The sequence below is a fragment of the Glycine soja genome, chromosome 4 (assembly GCF_004193775.1).
Source record: "Glycine soja cultivar W05 chromosome 4, ASM419377v2, whole genome shotgun sequence".
Classification (NCBI taxonomy): Eukaryota; Viridiplantae; Streptophyta; class Magnoliopsida; order Fabales; family Fabaceae; genus Glycine; species Glycine soja.
In genome coordinates this window covers 7,153,305-7,176,662 of record NC_041005.1, presented here as the reverse complement: position 1 = coordinate 7,176,662, position 23,358 = coordinate 7,153,305, and the positions used below count along the sequence as shown (strand labels likewise).

The 23,358-nt window shown below is 32.3% G+C and overlaps 1 protein-coding gene across 1 annotated transcript; it reads right to left on the bottom strand.

Annotated features, from left to right (window-relative positions):
• Window positions 1–479: 479 nt before the first annotated feature.
• LOC114409131 (homeobox-leucine zipper protein ATHB-8-like) lies at window positions 480–6,691 on the bottom strand. Its single transcript, XM_028372451.1, has 18 exons — window positions 6,099–6,691; window positions 5,442–5,604; window positions 5,153–5,262; window positions 4,923–5,013; window positions 4,373–4,468; window positions 4,158–4,271; window positions 3,897–3,980; window positions 3,642–3,797; window positions 3,481–3,555; window positions 3,254–3,360; window positions 2,982–3,177; window positions 2,691–2,876; window positions 2,489–2,569; window positions 2,048–2,182; window positions 1,597–1,922; window positions 1,407–1,506; window positions 995–1,144; window positions 480–818 (listed from the first exon to the last, which is right to left on the bottom strand). The coding sequence occupies exons 1-18, from the start codon at window positions 6,314–6,316 to the stop codon at window positions 672–674; spliced, it is 2,535 nt and encodes an 844-aa protein (XP_028228252.1). The 5' UTR covers window positions 6,317–6,691; the 3' UTR covers window positions 480–671.
• Between the last annotated feature and the right edge of the window lie 16,667 nt (window positions 6,692–23,358).

The following is a 23,358-nucleotide window of genomic DNA, read 5'->3' as shown; positions in this document are numbered from 1 at the left end:
TATATACATTTATCTCCAACCCAGTTTTCATAAATTTTCACCAGGATGATGGAATCAATGAATGCAAAACGTATCCCTCTCAACTCTCAAGTTTCTACTCTTTCATCTTTCATGTTGCTTAATATGGACTGCGTGTAATTATGGCTTAAAAGAAACATACTTAGAAGGGAGAATGTCAAGTGTCAAATTCTTTTGTATGAACTAGATATATAAACTTAGACGGCATATCAAATTGGGATATCTTACAAGTGCTTTAGATTTTAATCATTTATAACATGTACTTCAAAATTTACAGGCTGGGGATGTTACGAAAAGGATACTGAAAGCTGTGGACTGTTACTGTAACATTCTCAAATAAAGGGCTTTGTTATGGTTGCTCAGCCAGAGTTATATCATGCTCTTGTTGCTATGACGTGAATTATTAATATTAGAATATGAAAAAACATAATTATTTAAAAAAAAAGTGATATGCACGAATATTAAAGAAGCATAAAAGAAAATAAGGAGAGACAACAACTGAAAAAAAAAAAAAAAAAACAAATGGGACTATAGATAGATTTTGGTGGCGCATATGCCCCACTAGAGTTTAAAGCATTCTAGGGATTCGCCAAAGTTAGGTACTCTTGTGCTGTTCTACTTTTCTTTCCTACATCCTAATACTGTTTAATCTATCAGACAAAGGACCAATTGATGAACATAAAACAGATGCAATGAGCAGATTCTTCTTCGTTTAACACTTTCCATGCAACTGCTCTCTCATAGGATACTGGCCTTCCCATGCTGGATAAACAGATACCACCTTGAATACACATGAAACCCTGCACCAAAATAATACATACATCGTTACAAAGTGAAGTCCAACTGTTCCGAGTAACAATTAATTAAAACAGAGAAGCACTGATGATATAGCATTTAAATAAATAAAATTCTACTTAGTTAAGTAATCAAAATGAAAAATTATTTTTATTCGGTCCAGTAAAAAAATACATCTTACCTGCTGCATTATCTGGGGGAACTCGGTGCACAGAGTTTTCTTTCCATTGTCATCAAAAATCTTTTCCAGAGTGATGTCTTGAAGTGCAACCAATGTTGTCTCAAGCATGTCAAGTCCAGCTTGATTTGCAAACGTGAAAACGGGTAATGCCTGGCAAAAAAATCATATATATTTATACTTTCCTTAATATTATCATTGTAGAATAAGAAAAATGATGGAAATAAAACTTAAAAGACGGTAAATAAGGATAAGGATATATAGGCTCATGACTTGGGAAACAACAAATTGTCTAATACAAGCTGAAATGAAAACTGACATCCATTTAAAAAAAAATAATCAAATTCTTACAAAAGTAGTAGTGTAGAACATCACAAATGAAATTTATTAGCATAAGTGGGAATAAAGAAATAACCTTTAAAGAGCAGCACAAAACTGCATCTGAGTGATGCCAAAGAGACTTGAGAATGGATTCACTGCCTTCACATTTTAGAAGTTCTACCCCAAGATAGAACCTGCCAAACAGATAATCATAATATAGGTCATGCTTCCATGGTAATTCAAGAAACTTCAGTTATGCATAGTCAAGGTTAGAAGTAACATGCCGGTAGCTGTTACAGATCCATCGAGCAAGTGTTTGTGCCTCAGGAGTGCCAGGTGGTAAGTGGAAAGCATTGTGAGAACCAAAGCGCGAAGGAGAAAGTGCTAATGAAACCCTTTGAACAGATGCAATGATACTACGAACATATTGTCTGGCCATGGTTGCTATGTTCTCCTGAAGGTGGACTTCAAACGCAAACTGGAATGCTATTGTCATCACAGACTTTGTGCTCCCGGAATGACCTGAGTTGTCACCAGCTGCTTTGTTTGCTGTTGTTCCAACTTCAAGTGCAGAAGCCAGATCAAGTGTACGGTTTGGACTAGCAGCATCCTGCATCATATCATATCACTATAAGAGACCAACAATATAACAGAAAACAGAAAATCAAAATCCTTACTTAAACAACCAATTTCAAAAACAATACAATCAAACTATATGCTAGCTAATAGACTTACTGTGCCAGAATCAAGAGGTATGATGCGAAAACCAGAAGGTAAAATGGGCGCATCATCAGAGAAAGATGCATCGATTGGAGCAAAAACAAGTTCTGCGCTGGTGCCAACTGCATGCTCATCCACTCCACTGCAAAGCTGCGGACAGGTGCAACCAGAAGAACTGTTAGCTATGGACTTGATGTTGGAAAGAACCTTCTGAACTATCTATATGCAGATATCATTGTTACAGCTATTCAATTCAAATCCAAATCAACACTTGTTCATATTTCAAACATAGATCCCTAGTCTAAAATATCCCTACAACTGTTCAAATCCCCATTCCTGATATATGGTTGCATCTTATTCTTTGCAAAGAGTGGAAACCATGGATGATTAGCTATAGGGTTGAGCACCTGGAAAGAAATATGTTGTATAAAATGCTATTGTAAAATAATTACTTACTTGCAAGAGGAAAACATCACCAGGTATATTCATGTCGTCCCTATAATAGCCCATGTTTTCAAGCTTGATAACCTCCATGAACTGTTTTAGAGATCAAATGTCAGCAAGTAAGCAATAAACACTCAAGATAAAACCACAAGAATGTTAATTCAAAAATTGAAGGCCAAAAAAGTATGTGTTTAATTAGGACCAAATAACTTGCCTCTTCATGCTCAATTGTGTGGGCTAGTGGAAGAATAACCTGACCCCCAAAACCTCCGGGTCGGGCCCCTGGCAAGCTACAAGGACCAGCTTTAATGGCAGCAGCTGAGTAAGCATCAATACTGCTATCTGCCCATTCTGATCGGTGCTCCCGCAAGAATCTAAGAAGAATTGCTGGAGGGACATTCTACAAGGACAGAAAGAGAGCATGAGACAACTTAATACAATGAAAGTAGATGGTAATTGGAAAGGAAAAGCATTTATCCACATTGATTGTGTATTAATTGCATACCTGTAGCAACATGGATGCTTTGGCACATAGCAAAGAACTGCTTACAGAAGGAAATCCATTGTTGTTATAGCCAAGGTTAACTCCCATCATCTTGCTAGGTGAGGAATTCACAAGAAGGGTAACATCATCAATGCCATCACTCTCTAACATGGACCAGCCATCATCTGCAAACCCATTGACAGCTTCATTAAAGCCCCTGCACAGAGGAAGTTTAAGTTAGATTTCCATAACTAGTCAATTATCTCGAATAAAGGATAATTAAGGGCACAAACTTGCTCAATCTCTGGCTCAGCGCACGTAGAGCTGCAGGCCTTCTTCCCCATCCTGTTACACTTGGCTGAGAAACCTCTTGAGAAATCTGCCTCAAATGACGTAAGGCCTGAATGACAATTACAAATACAATTAGAACTGTCCTTGGCAAGTGGAAATACAAAGTTTAATTAAGTTGTACAATCACAAGAGTATAGTGAAAGCTAATAGGCAGAAACAATAGTCTTACCGCCATAGTTGTCCTTTGAGCAAGCAGCATTGATGACTCATAAAGTGGGCGCAAAACCTCAGGTACACTCCATGGCTGAACCAGCAAGTCAATTTTAAATTATCAAGCAAGGAACAAATTCACATCATCCAATAAAGGTATTATTTATTTACAATACAAACCTCTAGAACCATATGATCAACAATATGAATAATTGATCCCCCTCCTTCGCAAGGCCTTATCAGATACCCGCTTGCCAGCATGTCTGCTCTAACAAAATGCTGCACTGGGGGCATAGCAGGACCATTCTGAGTGTTATTTAGTGATCTTTCACAGACCTAACATTGTCACAATCACATAAGCATTTGAGTTAGGCTGAAGGAGTGAAATAAAACTGAAGAACTATTCTGAAAATAACAAATAACAATGCTACATACCACAAGACTACCGTCCTCTAAAAGTGATGTGTAGCGCAGCAACCAGAAGTCACGACCAGGTGCCAAAGTTGTTGGCGCATACAACTAAACCAGATGACACAGGTTGAAATGTTTATTTAGCAAGAATTCAATTCCAAATACTCATCACAATTATACTAATTTATTGAGATACATCACATTTAGAGCAGCTCAATGATTCCATATACTAATTTATTGAGATACAGATTATAATCATTATATATATTAACTAGACTAAAGTACCTGCATGTAAAGCAGCTCAATGGTTCCACCATTTCCAGTGGACATCACATTTAGAACATCCACAGTTCGGCAATCACGAAACCATGAGAGCCTATCTTTGAGTATTTCGGCAACCTGCACACATCATTTCCATTTTCATTTTCAATCAATTTATCCACACTTACTTCAATGGAATCAGTCATCTAAATTAATATCAAAGAGGAAGGAACTTATACCCTGGCAGGTTCTAGACCAACAAGGCCGCAGGCACGTGCGGCCACTCCAGGGCAACCGTGAGAAATAGCAACGATTCCAATGGAATCCGGACCAGGCTACAAACATTCAGAACAAAAATTAATATTTACATTACACAATTAACCAAAAAAAAAAAATTGTGCATGGCCAAAGTATTAAATAGTACACAACACTAGAATAGTGCCCTTTCAAATAAAATTAGCACACCCAATAACTGAAATAGTAAAAGTCCACATCCGCTTATCACATTAACCAGAGAAAACCAAGAAATCATTTGATGTGTGTGTTCTCAGAAATTATAAAATCAAGCTGTTTAATTGATGCTTCAAAACGAAATTAGTATGAGGCCTTGATAAAATACAAAATAAATAAGGAAAACAGTTTAGTCCGTAGAGGATAGGAGCTAGGAAGTAGAAAGGTGATGTGTTTAATTAACAAGTTGGTTTGCTTAATTTAAGAAGGTGGATGTACTAATTATTTTTTCAGTAAATAGAAATGGAAATAACAGTTTGAAAAGAAAAGTGCGGTAACCTTCATCCCAGGCATTTGGACCCACTCGACAGCAGTTCCAGTGGCCTTTGAAAGAAACTCTGCTAAAGTCTCCTCTGCGATGGACAAAAGTCTGCAGAATAGAGACAAAGAAGACAACGCAAAGCACGAGAATAATAATATTCCATCAGTACTAGGATAGAGAAAAAACATAGGATCCAACAAGAACCATGCTTTTATTTTTTCAGTTTCACTGTTCACTGTTCACTCACCCTGCAGGGCTAGCATCCCTCGGCGGATGCTGCTGCGGTGTCAAGTTCCGCTGACCACTCGTCACCACCGACTCACAGCTTGTGTTTGTGTCCGTTGTGGCAAGCGTAGCCTGTTCAACCGTACATCACATGATGAAAGAAAATCATTGCAATAGTTATGAGTAATGAGTATTCATTTTTGTTTGCATAGGCCCCTTGATATATATAAATTTAACCAAACAGACTAGGAAGCATAAGAAAGTAAAAAATAGAATGTAATGAAAGAAACATGTTTTTATAGAATTATTACGTTGTTGTGTGTCTGTTGGCGGAAAAAGCTGTTTTCATAGACGAGGTGTGACACCTGCTTCTGCAATCTGTCGTTTTCCTCCATCAGTAATTTATTCATTGCTGTTAGCTTCCTGTTCACAGCTTGCAGCCGTGATGCTTCTTTCCGCTGCTTCTCTCTGCACCTGAAACAACCAACAGAACAAAAACACCATAATTATTAGTCCCCTCAAATAATTAACAGCAAAAAAAATAATTAAGGCCATGAGGAAGAAGAGATAAAGAAGAAAAACAGGAACTTTGGTAGGGGGGTCGTGGAAGATGAAAAATTAACCCCAATCTTTTTAAATATTTGTCAAGGAAAAATAGAAAATAAAAAACTTGGTTAAAGGAAAAGGAGGCAAGAAACATGAAGAGAACATAAAAAAAGCCAGATTTACACAAACCAAACGACCCTTTTGATCAAATGAATCAAATTCATTTACTTTCAAGTTTCAACATGACACACACACACACACACACACACACACACACACACACACATATATATATATATATATGCGTATGAATGTTGAAAGCTAAGTATAGGATGGGACACTCTCTGATGAGGTGAATAGAGGAAGGAAAAGAATTGAAGAAAGCAAAGAGGCCAAGAGAGTAGGAGGACTAGTTAATTTACCTTCGGTTTTGGAACCAAACCTTTATCTGTTTGGGTTCGATGTTGGAGAGGATGGGACACTCTCTGATGAGTTGTTGGCGGCGGAGGGAACTTGGTTTGGGACATTCATGGTAGAGTCTTTCCAGTGCTTCAACCTGTTCAGGTGTGTACCTAACGTACTTGCCGTTGTCCAGTGCCACCTTGCTCCCATCTTTGCAGGCTGAACTCACCGTCATCATCCCTTCCAAGTCCAACCCGATTTATTATTATTACTACTACTTATCTTTGTTTATTTCAACCACACAAACCAAGAGGTTTCATTAAGGGGGTGGTGAAAGAAAAGACTATGGGAGTGCTTTGAGAATGAAAGAGAAGGAGGAGGAGGAGAATAAAAGAGGTACTACTCAGAGTTTGTCTGTCACAGTTGTTGGTTCTATTGTATTATAATATATTGGATCATATATGGGAGAGAGAGAGGGAGAAAAAGAGAAGTGAAAGGAAAACGTAGTTTTTCTTTTCTTTTATTGTGTGTGTGTCTGTATAAAGAATGGAAAAGGACCAGTTGGGGGTATGTTGGGATTGGGACAGAGAGATGGGGTTGCTTATAAGAGAATAACCCCAAATATCAGACAGAATAAGCGAACATTTTTTGTTTTCACATCATTCTCCCTCTGCTTTAGCTGTTTTGCCTGTTGCTTTTGCTGTTGCTTTTCTTGCACTACTTCATTTTGGCACTTTGCAACCTCTCTCTCTCTCTCTCTCTCTTATTATTACCACTCATCTCGCAAAGGTTGTGACTTGTGAGAAACAAATGGGAAAAAAATAAGTACAGTATATGCGACCCACACTCTCATTTACGACGCGTGCGCTGTAAAAACTGTAAAGTGACGTTGGGCAATGTACACTAGACAAAACCCGATACCGTTTCGTTTCATTTCTTTTGTATGGCACTGCCACTGTCAAAAATGTGTTATCTTATGTCCTGCTTCCTTCAAATCAAATCAAATATACCCTTTGTCCCATGCTGCATCATAGTTTATACCGTATGTGCATGGTCCACACTCCACAACTAGTTTTTTTTTGGGGGGGGGGGTTATTGAGGACAAGTTTTGGTGATACGCTTACAGCCATGAATAAATATATCGGATAACAAGCTACGTTTTAATCACATATCATAGGATTTGTAATAATTTACTGTTTAATCAATTAAATTAGATCTTTTAATTACAAATTATTTGATGTGTTGATATGTCAGAATTTTTTTTCCTTCATGTATCTTTTATCATAAGTAATTAGCGTTGACACATTTATGATCTCAACTATTTAGGTGTCCTATAACTTTTTCTGTTGGACCCAACCCCATAAGTGTTGACACATCAGAATGATCTCAACTATCGTGGGGTCTTAACTTTTTCCTCTAAATTCAACCCAGTAAGTGTTAACATGTACACCACAAAATGATCTCAACTAGTATATATTACGTCAAACTGATGCAATGATCAGGTGAGCTACAAAGATGACAGTATTTTTTGTTGTCTTCCGATTACTTATGTTAATTAATGAAAAAGAAAAATAGAGGTTAACCATTTATTATAACAATAAGAATTAAGTCATATATAAATTCCAGCTAGCAGTCGAAATGCAGCACATAAACGACTCTATATTTTTGTCCTTTTCCTGATTATATATTGTGAGTTCTTTAGATATTAATCGATTAGAGAATATATATTTATTATTTTCTGCGTATATATTATGTGTGAGAGGAGAGAGAATAATGGTAATTAAGTAGTTGAGATGTGAGAGGTATGTTGGGAAATATTCATTGATTCATAGATGGTTTTATATATAGAAACGAGCTCATCATTTTTCTTGACTCCATAATTATGTCTGTGTCGCCTCAATATGATATTTGAGAGTTGATGGACTTGTATGCGCATCACTGAGACAACATAATTAGGGTTTTTTGCATGCGGACGAGCTAGCTAGGTTTAATTTCAAATAACACCAGTTCACCCATATCTGCATACAGTTTATATATATATATAGACAAATTCTTTTCTTCCTACATCAAATTAACCAATTGTCCACCGGCAGATTTAGAAAATACTACGAAAGAGGAGAGATTATCGAAAATAAATAAAAGCTAGAGTATATCACAAAAAATGTCATCTACTAATAAAAAGAAAAACACGTTTTTCATTATTTTAATCATTATTTAATACAAATAGTTTATGCTGACAATTTAATATATACAAATTATATGATGTAGTAAGATTTTTTTCTATCTGGTGTTTAAAACCGTGTTAGTGTAAATCTACAGTTGTTTTTGGGATTTTCCCCTTTTAAATTATCCAAAAAAATTATAATATCTAAATTAACAGTTTATTTTTATTAATTAAGTTGATATTTTGCCAATAAAAGCAAATCCAAATTTTAATAATTAATATACAATTTTTTTCTAATACATAGTTAAATTATTATATTATATTTTCATATAAAAATATAAGTTTTTTACAGAAATTTAAAGAAATTGGATCTAACCATAAGATGAGTAGAATGTATTAATTCACTTCTTAGTTTTTGACTCCCAGTCACTACGAACAGGGGGTGGGAATTCGAATCTGACCATGTCATAAATATGTAAAACGCAGGTTATATTTATCGCCATGGGAAAGTCATGTAAATACACATGCAAAGTATATACAGCATTCTACATTGGCAGCATAGGGAGAGGAAAAAAATAATCCTCTTTTATTTTCATTATTATACGCGAACTGATCAATAGGGGTCTTTATAGGGAAAAAAAATAACCCTATTTAAGTAGTGGAATATACAAAATATTTTGTCGACTACTTTATTTTCCTATATGTTGGTCGACATTGCTGCCCTACGTATCCTGATTTTAGGATCATCTTGGTCAAAATAATTATGCTAAAGTCTAAAGCGGTTGTTTATTTCATGTATTTATTTCAATTTCAAATCTCTCATTTCTACATCCATGGAAGTTAAGACTAAAGAGAAACGCGAATCCCGGGCCATACGCTTGTAATCGTAGACCATAGCACTTAAAGATGAAATTAGTGATCCAAGAAAATACATAATTAATAAGATAATAAACTAAATTTAGACATACTTCAGCTGGAAAAGTAATAGTAATATCTAGTTATGTTCCCACGCCATACACGGTTTTATATACAATTGTATTTTTTCTGAATTTTTTTATTAAATTTGTTTGTGTGAACTGTGAAGTATACAGGTGTAGACAAACTCAACAAAGAGAATATTGGATATATGCGAAATTGCATTTTGAAATATGCGTATTCGATCTGTATGATTCTAATATCACCTACATAATATTATGCATTTTTAAATATTTATTTGAGTAGCTAATGTAAAATATTCTATGCTGCCAATGTAGAATTTTATATATACTTTGCGTGTGCACTTACATGACTATTTATTAATTCCTATATCACAATTTTGAATTGAAAATTGTTTTTTGTAAAATAAGGATATTCTCTTGTAAATAATACAAGATTAATCTTTTATAAAATGTAAAGATTACCAAATAGATTATGTCTTTCTTAATAAATCTCTTTTCGTATATCCAATTAATTAGAAATTGAACCTTAACATCCTTAAAATTTAATTACCTATCAATTAATTTTATCACTTGTCAGACTTTATTGGTGAGTTAAAAAAAATCGAGGAGAGATAAACTTACAGTAATGTAAGTTGTATTTGCTTTTACATTATTAATAACCTTGTATATTGACATTTACCTCCGGTAAAGCCAAAAAAAAAATGACTGTATATAATTTTTTATTTATTTATATAGCTATTGAATTAGAATTAGAATTATATATTATCTTCTTTCAAAAAAATTATATATTATTTAGATTATTCATAACAATTTTTGTATAAATTAAATAAAATGAAGAAAATAATCAAATGGTATTGTTCTCGTATATTTCAAAAATGTATATTACATTGATTTGATTTTGATAAACACTTTTTTGTGTGTATAATGCTGATACTAAGATTAAAACTTATAATCTCATATATACTAGGTACTCAAGTCTAGGGATGGTAATGGATACAGTTTGGATAACATCATATAGGATTCGTCTTTATATTCGTATTTATAATACTCATATTTTCTCCATGTCTATGTGGGTAGTAATTTTAATCTCATTCTCATATCAGTTGGATACATATATATATTTATCTTTTAATTGCTTAACAAAAATTTTAATTAAAAGTTTAATATTTTGTAGTCTGTTATAGTGATATAGTTATTTAATCCTATAATTTTTTTAATATAATTTGATCCTCCAATTTTTATAATGGATCCATTTTTTAAAAAATATACATTTTGTATCAATATAAAATTATTTAGTGATAATTTTAAAATACCACAAAGTATAATTTAAACAAAAGGATTATATAAGTCAATTTAAAATATTAGAAAATCAAATTGAACCAAAAAAATTAAATGATTAAATTAAACCTAAATAATAAATTAAAAATCAAAATACTAATTTAACCTATAACTATTTGATTCAACATTGATTTTTATCGTTTTAAGATAAAATTATTCAAAAAAATATATTAATTAAATAATGCAAAAGAGTTACGCTGATATTAAGTTAATATATCACAGTCCTTATTTATCACATATGTCACTTTTTTTTTGGGTACATACATGAGGCACTTTATATAATTATATATTTACAATTTTAGAATATATCTGAGGAAATATTTTAATTAGATTAATATTTTTGTGCATGTAAAAAGAAGGTTATTGCCCCAAAAGAAAACAAAGGAACTATAGGGGAATCCCATGGGAAATAATATTCCCACATCTTATCCTAACTAGTTGATTATATTGATCATACTTGTTGAACTCGAATTTGATAAAATTGAATTTTTAGTAAAAAAAAAAAGAAAGAAAAGAAAGACATTATAGTTTTGAGAAAATGAAAATATTTTTTTAAAAAAAAGAAGGGTTTCCTCAGGAAAATTTAGCGTAAAATCGTAAATGGATTGGTCAACACGCTCTTACCAAACAATTTGAGTCTCTAATTGTAACTAATGTCTGACATTTTGATAATTGCTGCTCAACATGAATATTGCCCAATAATTACATGATATCAAATAAATGAACGACACGCAGCTTGAGTTTCTCTGTGATTATTAACTCAATTAACGATATTATTGCTATATAAATAATATTTAGGTCCACTGATAATTTCTTTTGTAGACCCACAACAATCGGTCATTTCAGTTAGGTTCATGAAACTAAGTACTCCATAACTTTTAAAATGTTATACAGTCGACAAACCTAGATAGAATTTCGTTTTCGTAAGAATTTATGATAACCAAAATAATTATTTAACAAGTTAAAGTAATTAAAACTATTCACTCGTCTTTTTTTTTAATGTACCAAAGACGTTACGAGGGTAGATTCACTGTTACATATCATCTATGACTTTTAATAATATTTTTCCCCCTAATATTTAGTAAAAGTATTATTAAAAATTTTCAATAACATTTAAAAAAATATCATTAAATATGAATAAATATTATTAATATTTTTGTAATATTTTATTAAATATTTTGTATATATTAATAATACTTATTCATATTTAATAACATTTGTCAAAAGTTTTTAATAATATTTTTATTAATTGTTAGACAAAAAAAAATATTATTAAAAATCACTTATATGTGTTTGAATGAATACTAATAAAATTAATTTTAAATGAAATTTTTTTTATAAAATTAATTCTTCACTTAGAATTTGTCTATGTTAAACCAAACACCCACCGTTTTGAACTCTCCACTACTATGTGCATCCTATAGTTCCTATGTATTCTCTCATGTAATAATCAATGATAATTTTAATTTATTAGCAAAAATTTAGCGAAGAAATTATGAATTTTAATAATTTTCCTAACTATTTGCTGTACTCTTTTTGGCTAGGAGGCCATTCTTTTTCATTTTCATGTAAATGAATAACTTGGCCAATCCTAATCACCTGATTCTCTTACAGGTCTTTCTGGGTTGAATGGCGTGCAACAGAAAAATTTATTTTTTTAGTATGTTGATCATCAAAATAAAGCATCTTTCAGCTTGGTTGAGGCCAATTATAACTCGCTTTACAACCCCAATTACAAACCTAAATACACCTTTTATTTTCCTGGTCATGTTGTTTTATTATATGATATGATATATGATATAAAAGGTGCCGTTCCTTTTTCTAGTAAAATTTTCTTAGCACAAAAGAAGATCGCCAAGTCAATTTTATTCGCCGAAAATGAATCTGTAAAGTCAATAAAAAAGGCAATGGCCCATATATGTGTATAGATATCACCTTCCTTCTTTTCCAAACTTCTCCACCATATGGGTAAATTAAATTACTAGTTCTCATAAAATAATTGGGTAAAGAAGAAGGTATAATGGCAGATCAGTGAAAGTGGAGTTTGATTCTTGAACATTCCGCATTCTAAGACAAACTAAAATTAAGCTTATCCTCAATAGATCTTCCACATTCTGCTCCAATAGTAGCAATGGATTAGTTTATAGAGCACCAATGAAAAGTTATTTATCCTTAGAGTTTTTTTTTTTTTTTTTTGAGAGAGAGAGAGAGTAATATCGCTTTAATTTGGGTAATGGAATCAATCAAAGTAATAAAGTCTTAATCAGCATAGCTTAAAAGAGAAGCACACAGTACGAGCATGTCCCACCAAATTAAGGCAAAGGGGTACGCCAACCTCATCGCTAGTATCCAAACCCTATTTTTCTCGTTTACAAGTGTTTTTATTAATAATATTAGTAGGAACAACCTAAAAAAAATATTAGTAGTGATAAGAGCTAGAGCAAAGTATGTAGTATATACCAATGCATATGGCAATAAAGCTGAGAGTGTGGGGTAAGAAGGAAAGAGGAGGATAAGTATATAGATTAGCTATTATATTTCAGATACATCGTATTCATGTTACATTATATATGTCTTGTAGCTTTTTCATGTGATGTAGTATTATATAATAAGAATGAGAATTTGATGATATGTGGTTATAATATTAAGAAATTTGATTAGATTAGGGAATGGAGGAGGAGAGAGAGGTGTGTGGCGTGTGATTGACGACAAGCCCCAAGCACAAAGAGAAAGGGATGAATGTGGACCCAGGCGTGAAGGCCATTGTTGCTTTCATCGGCACTGCGTGCAAAATACTCATCCTCCTCATTCCCATAACCACAACCTCTCATCCCACAGTCTCACCCACGTCCTCCTATTCTTCTATTCCTACCTCTTGTTTGGCCACGAGGATAGCTAACGTACTTCCAAACCTCCATTTGGGTCAACACTCCCCAAAATTAAATAAGTTAAAGTTTATATAGTTTTTTTTAGTCTCTCTTTTTTATCTATTTAACAATATGTTAAAAAAAATCTTTTGTTAGGGAAGTTTTTTTTTTTGGATGAACTCAAAATATTCCTCGATAATGAGTCCAGTCCTAATTCTTTAAAATAGAGAGACTTATTTAAGGGGTTTAAGCTTACAATAAGGATAGTAAGTGATAATAATTAACCTTTTGGTCCTATAATAAGTACGTTATTTATATTAATTAGTTCTTATATAAAAAAATTAAATAAGTCCCTATTTTCTTTTTTTCTTTTTTTTTTAAAAAAAATCTCTACAATCAATATAGGAGTTATAACAAATCACGTAATTATTAATATGGTACAAATATCCATTAACTGGGTAACATGAACCTATGAACAAATTTAGAGAGGAAAAAAAGTTTAAACATAATCACGGAATACCCAAATATTTGAGCAAGAAAATGCTTATATAAATTAGCTACTGCTATGTTACACATAATAAACATTTATAACCCTATAAATTAATTGCAAAAATAAACCCACAAATTTCCAATAAAAACATGTGTGCCGAATATTCTTTTCTATAATATGGTTTCTCTACGACTTGATGGTGTATAGATTGTAGTCTGTAGATCAAAACCTAGCTTCGAAAGTAGCTATAAATTATAGCTACTTCGGGGACGTTTGAGAAGGTTCCATAACAATGAAATATTTGGGACTATGATTTCGTTCATTGAAAATAGTTGGTAATCAACAATACAATTTTGTTGAGATGGATCCTAGCTAATATGACTGATAACGAAAGGCTAGAGTAGTATCTTGACGAAGAAATGAAAGGGACAATAATAGGATAATCAAGAGGGCATTGCCCTGTCTTTTGAAAATGTCGATGCACATGAAGATAATCTAGAAAGTGAATAAATTTGGACGATGAATGCTGATAAAAAAAATCTTGGACAATGAATGTGATGTTATTACAAAGAATAAGAGATCAAGTCCAAAAGTGGAACCATTTATGTTGCTCATGTGGTTAAGGAAATTGTTTGTAAGGTTGTTGATCGAAGGGAATATCACCCAATTGACCATTCAACTCATCAAAAATTATTTTCTAGTCTCAAATATTTGGGTGTTCTATGATATAGTTTTGTGTTTATATATTCCCCCTACCTCCCTAACCATTTGGTTTATTTTCTTCACTCCATACGTAGAAACTGAATAGACAAGGACAATGAATGCAACAATATATGTTATTGCAGAGAATAAGAGATTGGGTACAAACTCTTATTGGTAGATGAGCTATTTGAAGCTCACAAAAAATTCATATGCTTGGTGCATAAAATGTTTGTTGTCCACTCACATCATGCATTAAGAACTCTAAAACATTTTAGAATTAGGAATACGTCATTGCCATGACCAAATGGTCTAGTATTAACTCACCCACATTCAAAGCTGTGACTCATCCACATATGAATTCTATAAATATATTACATGCAAAGACATTGAGTAAATACACTTTTTTTTTCACATACTGTTACTATACTAATTTAAACATTGACTTAAGCGTTTGATGTGTTTACAAGTACCTTTCACATTCACATAAGTGATTAGATTAATAAACTCTTCATCTCAAAGACAAGTGGATTCAATGGGCCTACCAATCTTTTAAGCTCATCTATAGAGATTTGCATTAAATAGGGAGGCATAATTAAAATGATAGGATAAAGAATGAATGCATTTTTTCTTTCTTCTTTTTAGTAGGAATAACTTCATTTAAAAAGAAATTAGAGTTAAATTTCATTCAAAATCAATAGTAAAATACTACAACTTAAACCAAGTTTTCTAATATAAAGAAAAATAAATTATCCAAATATGCTCTAAATATACGAAAATCCAGGCAATTCACGTTATGGGGAGTATATCTAATTAAAGAAATAATTTAAGAGTGGTATTTGATAGGAGTCTTGAAGTGTGTGGAAAGGATGGAGAAATAGAGATAGAGGAATCTGTTAAGAATAATTCCACATCGGGTAATTTATGAACATGATAAGTGTTTATATAGTTGGATAAACCACTCTTTTATGAATCGATTTTTAAGGGAACCTTTCGGATGTCTTGATATGGTATTAGAGCTATCTTCTGCTTCTGTCCGAGGTGTTTGAATTCAATTTTAAAGTTATATAATTTTTAAGAAACAAGAAACAACTAAAAAAATAATAATAGAAAAATCAGATCCATCTTTCATTAAGGTGCGACACTCACAGTGACACTGAATGCATGGGGACCACTCCCAAGGATACGCGTGTACCTTCTTTCGGCGTGTGTGCTCCACTGTGTGCCGCCGTTACAATTACAATACTGTGAAACACATTCTCTTCAACTTCGAGGACCGAGTCATGCCACTTCATTTCCTTTTCTGTCACGCACTCTCTCTTACCCATTCCTCATCTGTCAAATAATATTAATCAAGTAGTTCAAATATTCATTAAAAAATAATAATTCTTATTCAAATGTATAAAATTATATTGTTCATAACTTTTTTTACGATCTTTTTATGTTTTCATATAATAAATATTTCTTAATTAATATCTTAAAAATATTTGTTGACAAGACTCTTTTTTTCTATATTCACACACCTTTTTTTTTTCTCCACGCTTATCGTCAACGGAACGTACTTTCATTCCTCCACTAAGCTCCGAACTCAACGTTTCAACATTTGAAATTTTTTTAGTCCCGACTTTTTCAAAGAATATGTAAAATTTATAACAATGTATCTTACTGTACCATTTCATATTTTTATAGTTAGATACGCCTCAAATTTGCACATGTTCTTTTACACTTTCTTTATATAAACAAAACATTTGCAATTTTTTTTAAAAAAATAACTTATCTTATTTACTTCCTAACACTATTCTTTTACTTATTCTCTTATACTTTTTTATCTCAAAATCAAATTCAAGTATAAAAAATTTGCAACAATTCATTAACCAACTGATTAAATCCTCTTAGTTATCATCTTAGTACTTTACAATATCTCCTTAACAACTAAGTACCTCAAAAACATTGAATAGGAAATTATTCACTTGTTTTTTTTTAAAAAAAATGTTTACTTTAAAAAATTCTTTCATTTACCTGTTTAGTTTAAAACTAAAACAATATTAATTATCATCTTTTTTATTATATTTTTATCTATATCCAATTCTTAAAGTAAATTGTTAATGTACATTTGACTTGAATTTTAAAAAAATACACGTAATTAAGGTGTAATTTGCTAATCATTCCCTTAAAAATATGTGAGTGTACGATAATAAGTTCTTATGAGATTTTTTTTTGACAGAGTTCTTATGAGATTTATTAAGGTAAACCTACTTACTTTTTGAACAAAGAGTATTGTAGTACGATAATATTTTTAGAATTTTTCTAAAACACATTCAAGATATAACTTTCTAAAACACTTCTATAAAATAAGAAATGTTCAATTCTTAAATATTTCAAGTTTCAAACATGAGAAAGTAATGAAAAATGAGATCATATCAGACAAATCACAATAACTTTAATATAAATAAGAATATTATTTACGTTAGAAAACATAGAGAGAAGAACAAAAAAATTCTATCTCAAGCCTCCACGAGTGTCTCCCCTAGGTATGTCTAACCATGAACTTGAGGTGAATTATGTTGCCCGTCCCAATTTATGCAGGATGTTCCTCAACAAATTTATCCATATGTCCTAGTTTTATTGGTTCTTTGGCATCACACCACTATACGAGCATAGTCATGTCTCTTACGTACATGGTACATGGTGCATGATTGTATGCATCTAATATGTGAAGACTCAACGTCTCTGTAATATTGTCATCATGCCTCAACAGTTTGGCTCGTATATATTGATACAAGACTAATTTCTTGAGATATCTAAGTCAGTCTATGGGAATATGGTGGACCTAGCCATCTTCACCCTTCCTATGGCATATGATTTGAACCCATCCGTCACAATTATGTATGAATCATCCTCTTTGGAGAAGTTGACTAAACGGTTCAAAATCCTCCAAGCATTTAGTATGTTGACATAAATGCTTAAGGGTAAGTCATTCTTGTTGAGGGGAAATCGGACAAACGATCCATAGTACTTCAAGCATTGTATATAAAAAAAATAAGTCATTTTTTTGAAAAAATCAATCGGATGATCCAAATATGAATTATTTTTTAATCAGTATTATCTAGTAAACTAATATAAAGAAGAAAAAAGTAATAAATAGTAGTACTATTAATTTTCATCAATTACTATAATTATTGCCTTAAGAGTACCCTAATTGTAGTAATTCTTTGAGGATAATTAATGATTAACAAAATCTTTAGTATGCTTAACGTGATCAATTACTACTAACTAACAATAGATTAGGAGGTTGTGTTTTATTTAATACTACTCCATTGTGGGAGGATATCACACTGAAGAAGAGGTGAGGTGAGGTAAACTAAAAGCACATGAGATCCGAGAGCATGCATGTAATTCTGTAATAGTTGTAGTGGTTAGAGGTGTCAACATATTGTTAAACAATGGAATCACGCCCAACGCATTTGTTCCTAAACATTCTTTGCTTTTACCCTACATCCCCAAACACAAGTTAAAGTCATTGGGGACTGGGATTTGGTAGACAGTAAACCCATGACCTCAACCTTAGCGTGGGACGACAACCACATAGCACACCGACCCTACTCGATCATCATCATTTTCATTCTCTCGCAACTTAACCCCTCTACCTCCAAAACACTTCCTCCAACATTGTTCATGCTCATTATTGTATAAGTACATCGGGAAGAAAAAAATTCCAATTGTTGAGCTAAGTATTCAAGTATTATACGTACCATATTGCTTTTCTCAAAAAGTTGTCCTTTGCAACTCACCTTTTTTACCATATGGCATTGCACTGAATTACGACGTTATGAGGTTATAATTCCGGGTGCTAATCTTTTACTCCGTTGGACATTGTATATAAGTAACAAATAGTTTTTTGTTGTTGTTATGTTTATCACTTAAATGCAAAGACTAAAAGTGGAGACCGATCAAAATTTAGATCAGGAATTAAAAGTAGAAATTTGAAAAAGTTTTCAGGAAAAAAAAAAAAAACAGTTAACCCTAGTTCGAGAAATAAACAAAAAATTAAGACCAATCCGAGTCATCGATGAATCCTAAAAACAAAATCCGCCCGGCCCATCTCAGGTTCTCATCATGGCCCGACAGGCAATAATCGGATGAACCAATTTACCAACTCTAAACAAGACCCTTCCCATTTTGATAATTTCTCATATCTTAAAATTACAAAAATAACTAGCTTACTAATCATGACATGACTATGTTAGCTCCGTAAAATTGTTCTAATCAAAATACAGAAGAGAATAAATATGGTATTTTATTGGTCAATCCAGGCTTATATTGTCAAAATACAATTTCTATTCTTTCCTATAGTAGGAAGGAAGACCAAAATCCGGGAAGTGTGGTATCTGTCTAATTTAACACCTCCCACCCCACCCCACCCCAAATACTGGGGCTCAAATCTGAACACTTTTTTTCTGTTCCCACTATCCGTTATTTTTATAAAAATAATTGTGAAAATATTTTTTACAATTTTTTTTTTACTGTTGTGTACCTTATCCATATATATAACGAAAACTAAAACTAATTTCTGATATGTAATCATACATGAAAAAAATAGTTTTCGTCAAAACAACAACATATAAAAAACAAAACTAAACAGAGCTGAAAAGGAAATAATAGAGAAGAAAAAGGAATGTGAGAGGGTGAGGGGAGAGAGAAGCGGAGGGGGTGTGAGGATAAGGATAGTTTAAGTATTGTGTCAATTACTAAATTTCGAAAACAATTAGAAAGAGTGAAAAATATAAAGAGTGCAAATAGTAACCCAAAAAAACCGCGACTTCGACATGAAAAATAAAGGGCCCCAAACTTCACACTACAAATATGCATAGTGTAGCCCAACAGATGATGGTCTAAACGCATTTGAGCCCATTAGTAACTTTCATATTTAAACTATGGATCGGCCTTTATCAAAATAAAAAAAAACATTGGCGTACCTCTTGAAGAGTAAATGTTTTATGTTGAACTGAAGAGTAGAACCATAAGTACTTTAATATGTTTATTCATATTTATTAATTTTAATTTCATTTTCTTTCCAATTTTATAATTATTTAAATTAAAATTAAATTTATATCTTCATATATCACACGTGATATTGAAAAACAAAGTAAAATGTAAACTGTTGAAATCTCAAACTTTTAGGATAACTTTCAACTAAGGCCATTATTTTCATTATTTCTCATATATAAACATAATATAAACTTAATATTTTACATTTTCCCTTCTTCCTTCCTTTTTTTATCCATTAACTTTATTTAATTTATTTAAGTAAAAATAATAATATTTTAATTTCTCATTTTATTTCTAAAGTTACAATTTACATTTTTATAAATGAAAGATAATATTTTTTTAAAATTTCATTTTATTTTCCATCGTGATATGCTTTCCTTTTTCGTAATAGGATAAAATAAGTTGTACATTTTACAAGTCTCCGAGTTTAGATTTGTTGAACGAATGATTGAGTGTGAAAAAAGATTGTTGATCTAAGAAGCTACGAGGTAATCTTTACATTTTGAATAAACTTGTTTCCAATTGGGAGATATTCATGTCTAAGGAATTGATAAAGTACAACGTTAATTTAGGCAAGAAAGAAGTACGTGTTACCCTAACTCAGCCTGACCCTGTAGGGAATCAAAATATCCTACGCTTATCACTCAAGCTTGTCCAGTTAGTTAGCTGCCACTGTGGATTAATTGCTTCTTCCCGTGTCTCCCCAATTTGTTGTGCCTGTATTGACCCTCCTCCTTCACGCTTACTATAACCTCGGGCAATGAAATAATAATAAAAAATATTTTTTTTATCTTTTTCCACAAGAAATTAAAATATAAATGATTGAAAGCGTGTCCGTTTTACTTGGTGCAATTGCTTTTGTATTTTACGTGTAAATTTTGACAATATTACTAAAATAGTGAAAGTCAATTGCCATTTTTAGTTTAATTGGCTGAACAAAATGTGAGTTGTTGTAAATTTTTTTAGTATTTATTTTCAATTTTTACTATTAAGTTTCAGATCGAGAAAGATTAGTCTCATGATCAATTCAAAGGATAAAAGCAGAGTTTTGAAACTCAGACCAATCCAGTCGGTCTGACTAATCGAAGTGTGACCCGGTTTAAATTGGATCAGGTTGAGTCTTATGTTCGATCAAGTGTGCTTTCGATCCTGAGCGACTTGAACTAGGTTCGGTCACTTATCCCTTTCTTCTGGTTATAGCTCAGAACAACGTCGTTTCGATTTCAAACCATTTTAATCTTACAAACTCTATCCTTCCTCCCACAGACTTGCTTTACGTCGCTGCTCCGCTCACTAATTTTTCCTTCCTTCCTCTCATTGGGGCTTCGTGCTGCCGCCACCTTCTACGCCGGCACTTGCAGTCTCCTTCCTTCCTCTTCCTCACAGTCTCGTCCTCGATCTCTCACAACCTCACCTTCTATGCTGCCGCAACCTCACCTTCTACACTGTCGCTTACCAACAAGCAACCTCTCCTTCCTTCCTCTCGTTGTACCAAATATTGGTTTTCTTTCTCTCTTAAGGTTTATAAAATCCCAAGATTTCATATGAACAACCAAAACTTAATAAAAATATACTTCAAATCATGTGTCTTTTTCTTTTTAAACTTTTGTTATTTGAACAAGAATAATATTATTATAATTAAGATTTCTGCACGTATATAACAACTGAAATCATAGGAGAAGTTATCATACATAATTTCTATTAGGGGAAAATGAGGCTAAGATAAATTTTTTATCTACATAAGACAGATTGATATACCAAATATTGGGCAATTGTCAATATAATTAGATTTAGAATTTTTATATTTTAAGATTGGTATAAATTTTTTATATTTTTTTTAAAGACCGGGTCATGCAGGTCAACTAGTGACCCACTGGTTCAACCAGTGACCTAGTACCATGAGCGGGTCAATTACTGGGTTGGTTTTTAAAACTATGAATCATAGTTGTGAAACCTAGTTAGGCTCGACCGGTTAGACCAGTCCAACCTGAATTCAATGACATAACCGAACTGATTCTACTATTGGACCGATCATGCAATTGACCCAAGATGACCCAACCAAATCCAAGTGGTTAAGTACCAGATTCCGATTGGACCGGTCCAACCCGATCGATTTTACAAAAAAAAAAAATAGATCACGTCTATAACATTGTTTTGATGTCTCATTATTATCAATTATTATTTTGGATTGTAGAATATAGATAAATTTTTCTTACTCAAATAATGTTAGTTATATATTTATCTATAATAGATACATATATAATTTTAAATTTTTAATATATACTGAGTCAAACTGAATCAATTACTAGTCCATTAGTTGAACCATTGACCTACTGAGTCATTACCTTGACCAGGTCAATGATTGAGACGGATTTCACAAGATAAAAGCTTGTAGAGATATATTGGGATCCCACCTAAAAACCAAAATTTATGGTAGTTACAAAAATATTCATTTATATATCAAATTTTAAAATGACAAAGAAATACATTAAAAATCATAGTAATTAAAAAAAAGGTATAGATGGATATGTTGAGTCATGATAAAAAAAATAATGAATATAAAAAAAAAGAGGAACTATGATATATATGTTGAACACATCCGTAACTCAGCAAAACAATCGATGGACAAAACCTTCCCCCCATGCATGTATGCTTAAATGTTGCATTGATGCAGCAATGTTTGAAGAGGAAAAATTGTATGGCTTTGGTATATGTATATGAGATAACATAGGGAATTTTGTTGGTGCAAAAATTCAATGGCAACTGGGATATATGTCCGCCAGTTCATGAAGCTGAAGGCTAGCTTGGCACTATACTCAGCTCTATATATCCTGGATTAAAGACATGAGCCTAGCCAATGTAATTCTGGAGGTTGATTGTAAAATTAAAATGATTGTTGATGGTCTTCAAAGCAGCAAACCAAATTTCTGAGTTTGGAAGAATACTTGAAAAATACAGAAATATCCTTCATTCACTTCAAAAGCGAATCAAATTGTTTATTCTCTAGCAAGAGCGTCTAGATTATAAGCTAGTTACCAAGTTTTTAGTTACCCACTACCTATATTCATACTTTACTTATTCATGATATACCTTCGGGAAAAGATCAAATTAATCTTTTTATTGCATATTGTGTGAAGGCTTTGAGGAAAATTAGCGACAGTTTTGAATAAAAAGAATAAAAAGGCCAATAAGATGTTTCTAAACCTAGAATAGAGAGGTATTTAAAACATTTTTCCCGTAGAACAGGCCATGTGACTAGATCATTAATCGAATAAAACTTCAAACACTCTTGGGACATGCCAAGTTACGTGATCGTGCATAAAACCAACGTCAAATTTTGATAAATACGATGGTTTCACAAGATAGTGCACAATTTTGTCATCGAGAAGCCTGTGCAAAATATCCTGCAATATCGGTTATGTTGAGTTGGGAATGCATGCTTTAGCTTACATGGGCATGTTTTAGAATTTAGACTGTGCTTAAGCTTAACCAATAACTTCAAAATTAATCTCGCAGACTCTAACTGAAATTCTTTCTAAAAGCATGTATGTATGTAAGCCAAACTTTCATATCTGCTCCCAAGTCATTAGTTCTAACCATAAATTTACAAATTGAGTGAGGATCAAACTTTAATAAATAAAAAAACCGTAATAATTTTCAATCGAAAGACTAGAGATAAATTAATTAATAGATAGATGCAAATGATAACTTAACGATTAATTTTTAAACCTTTAA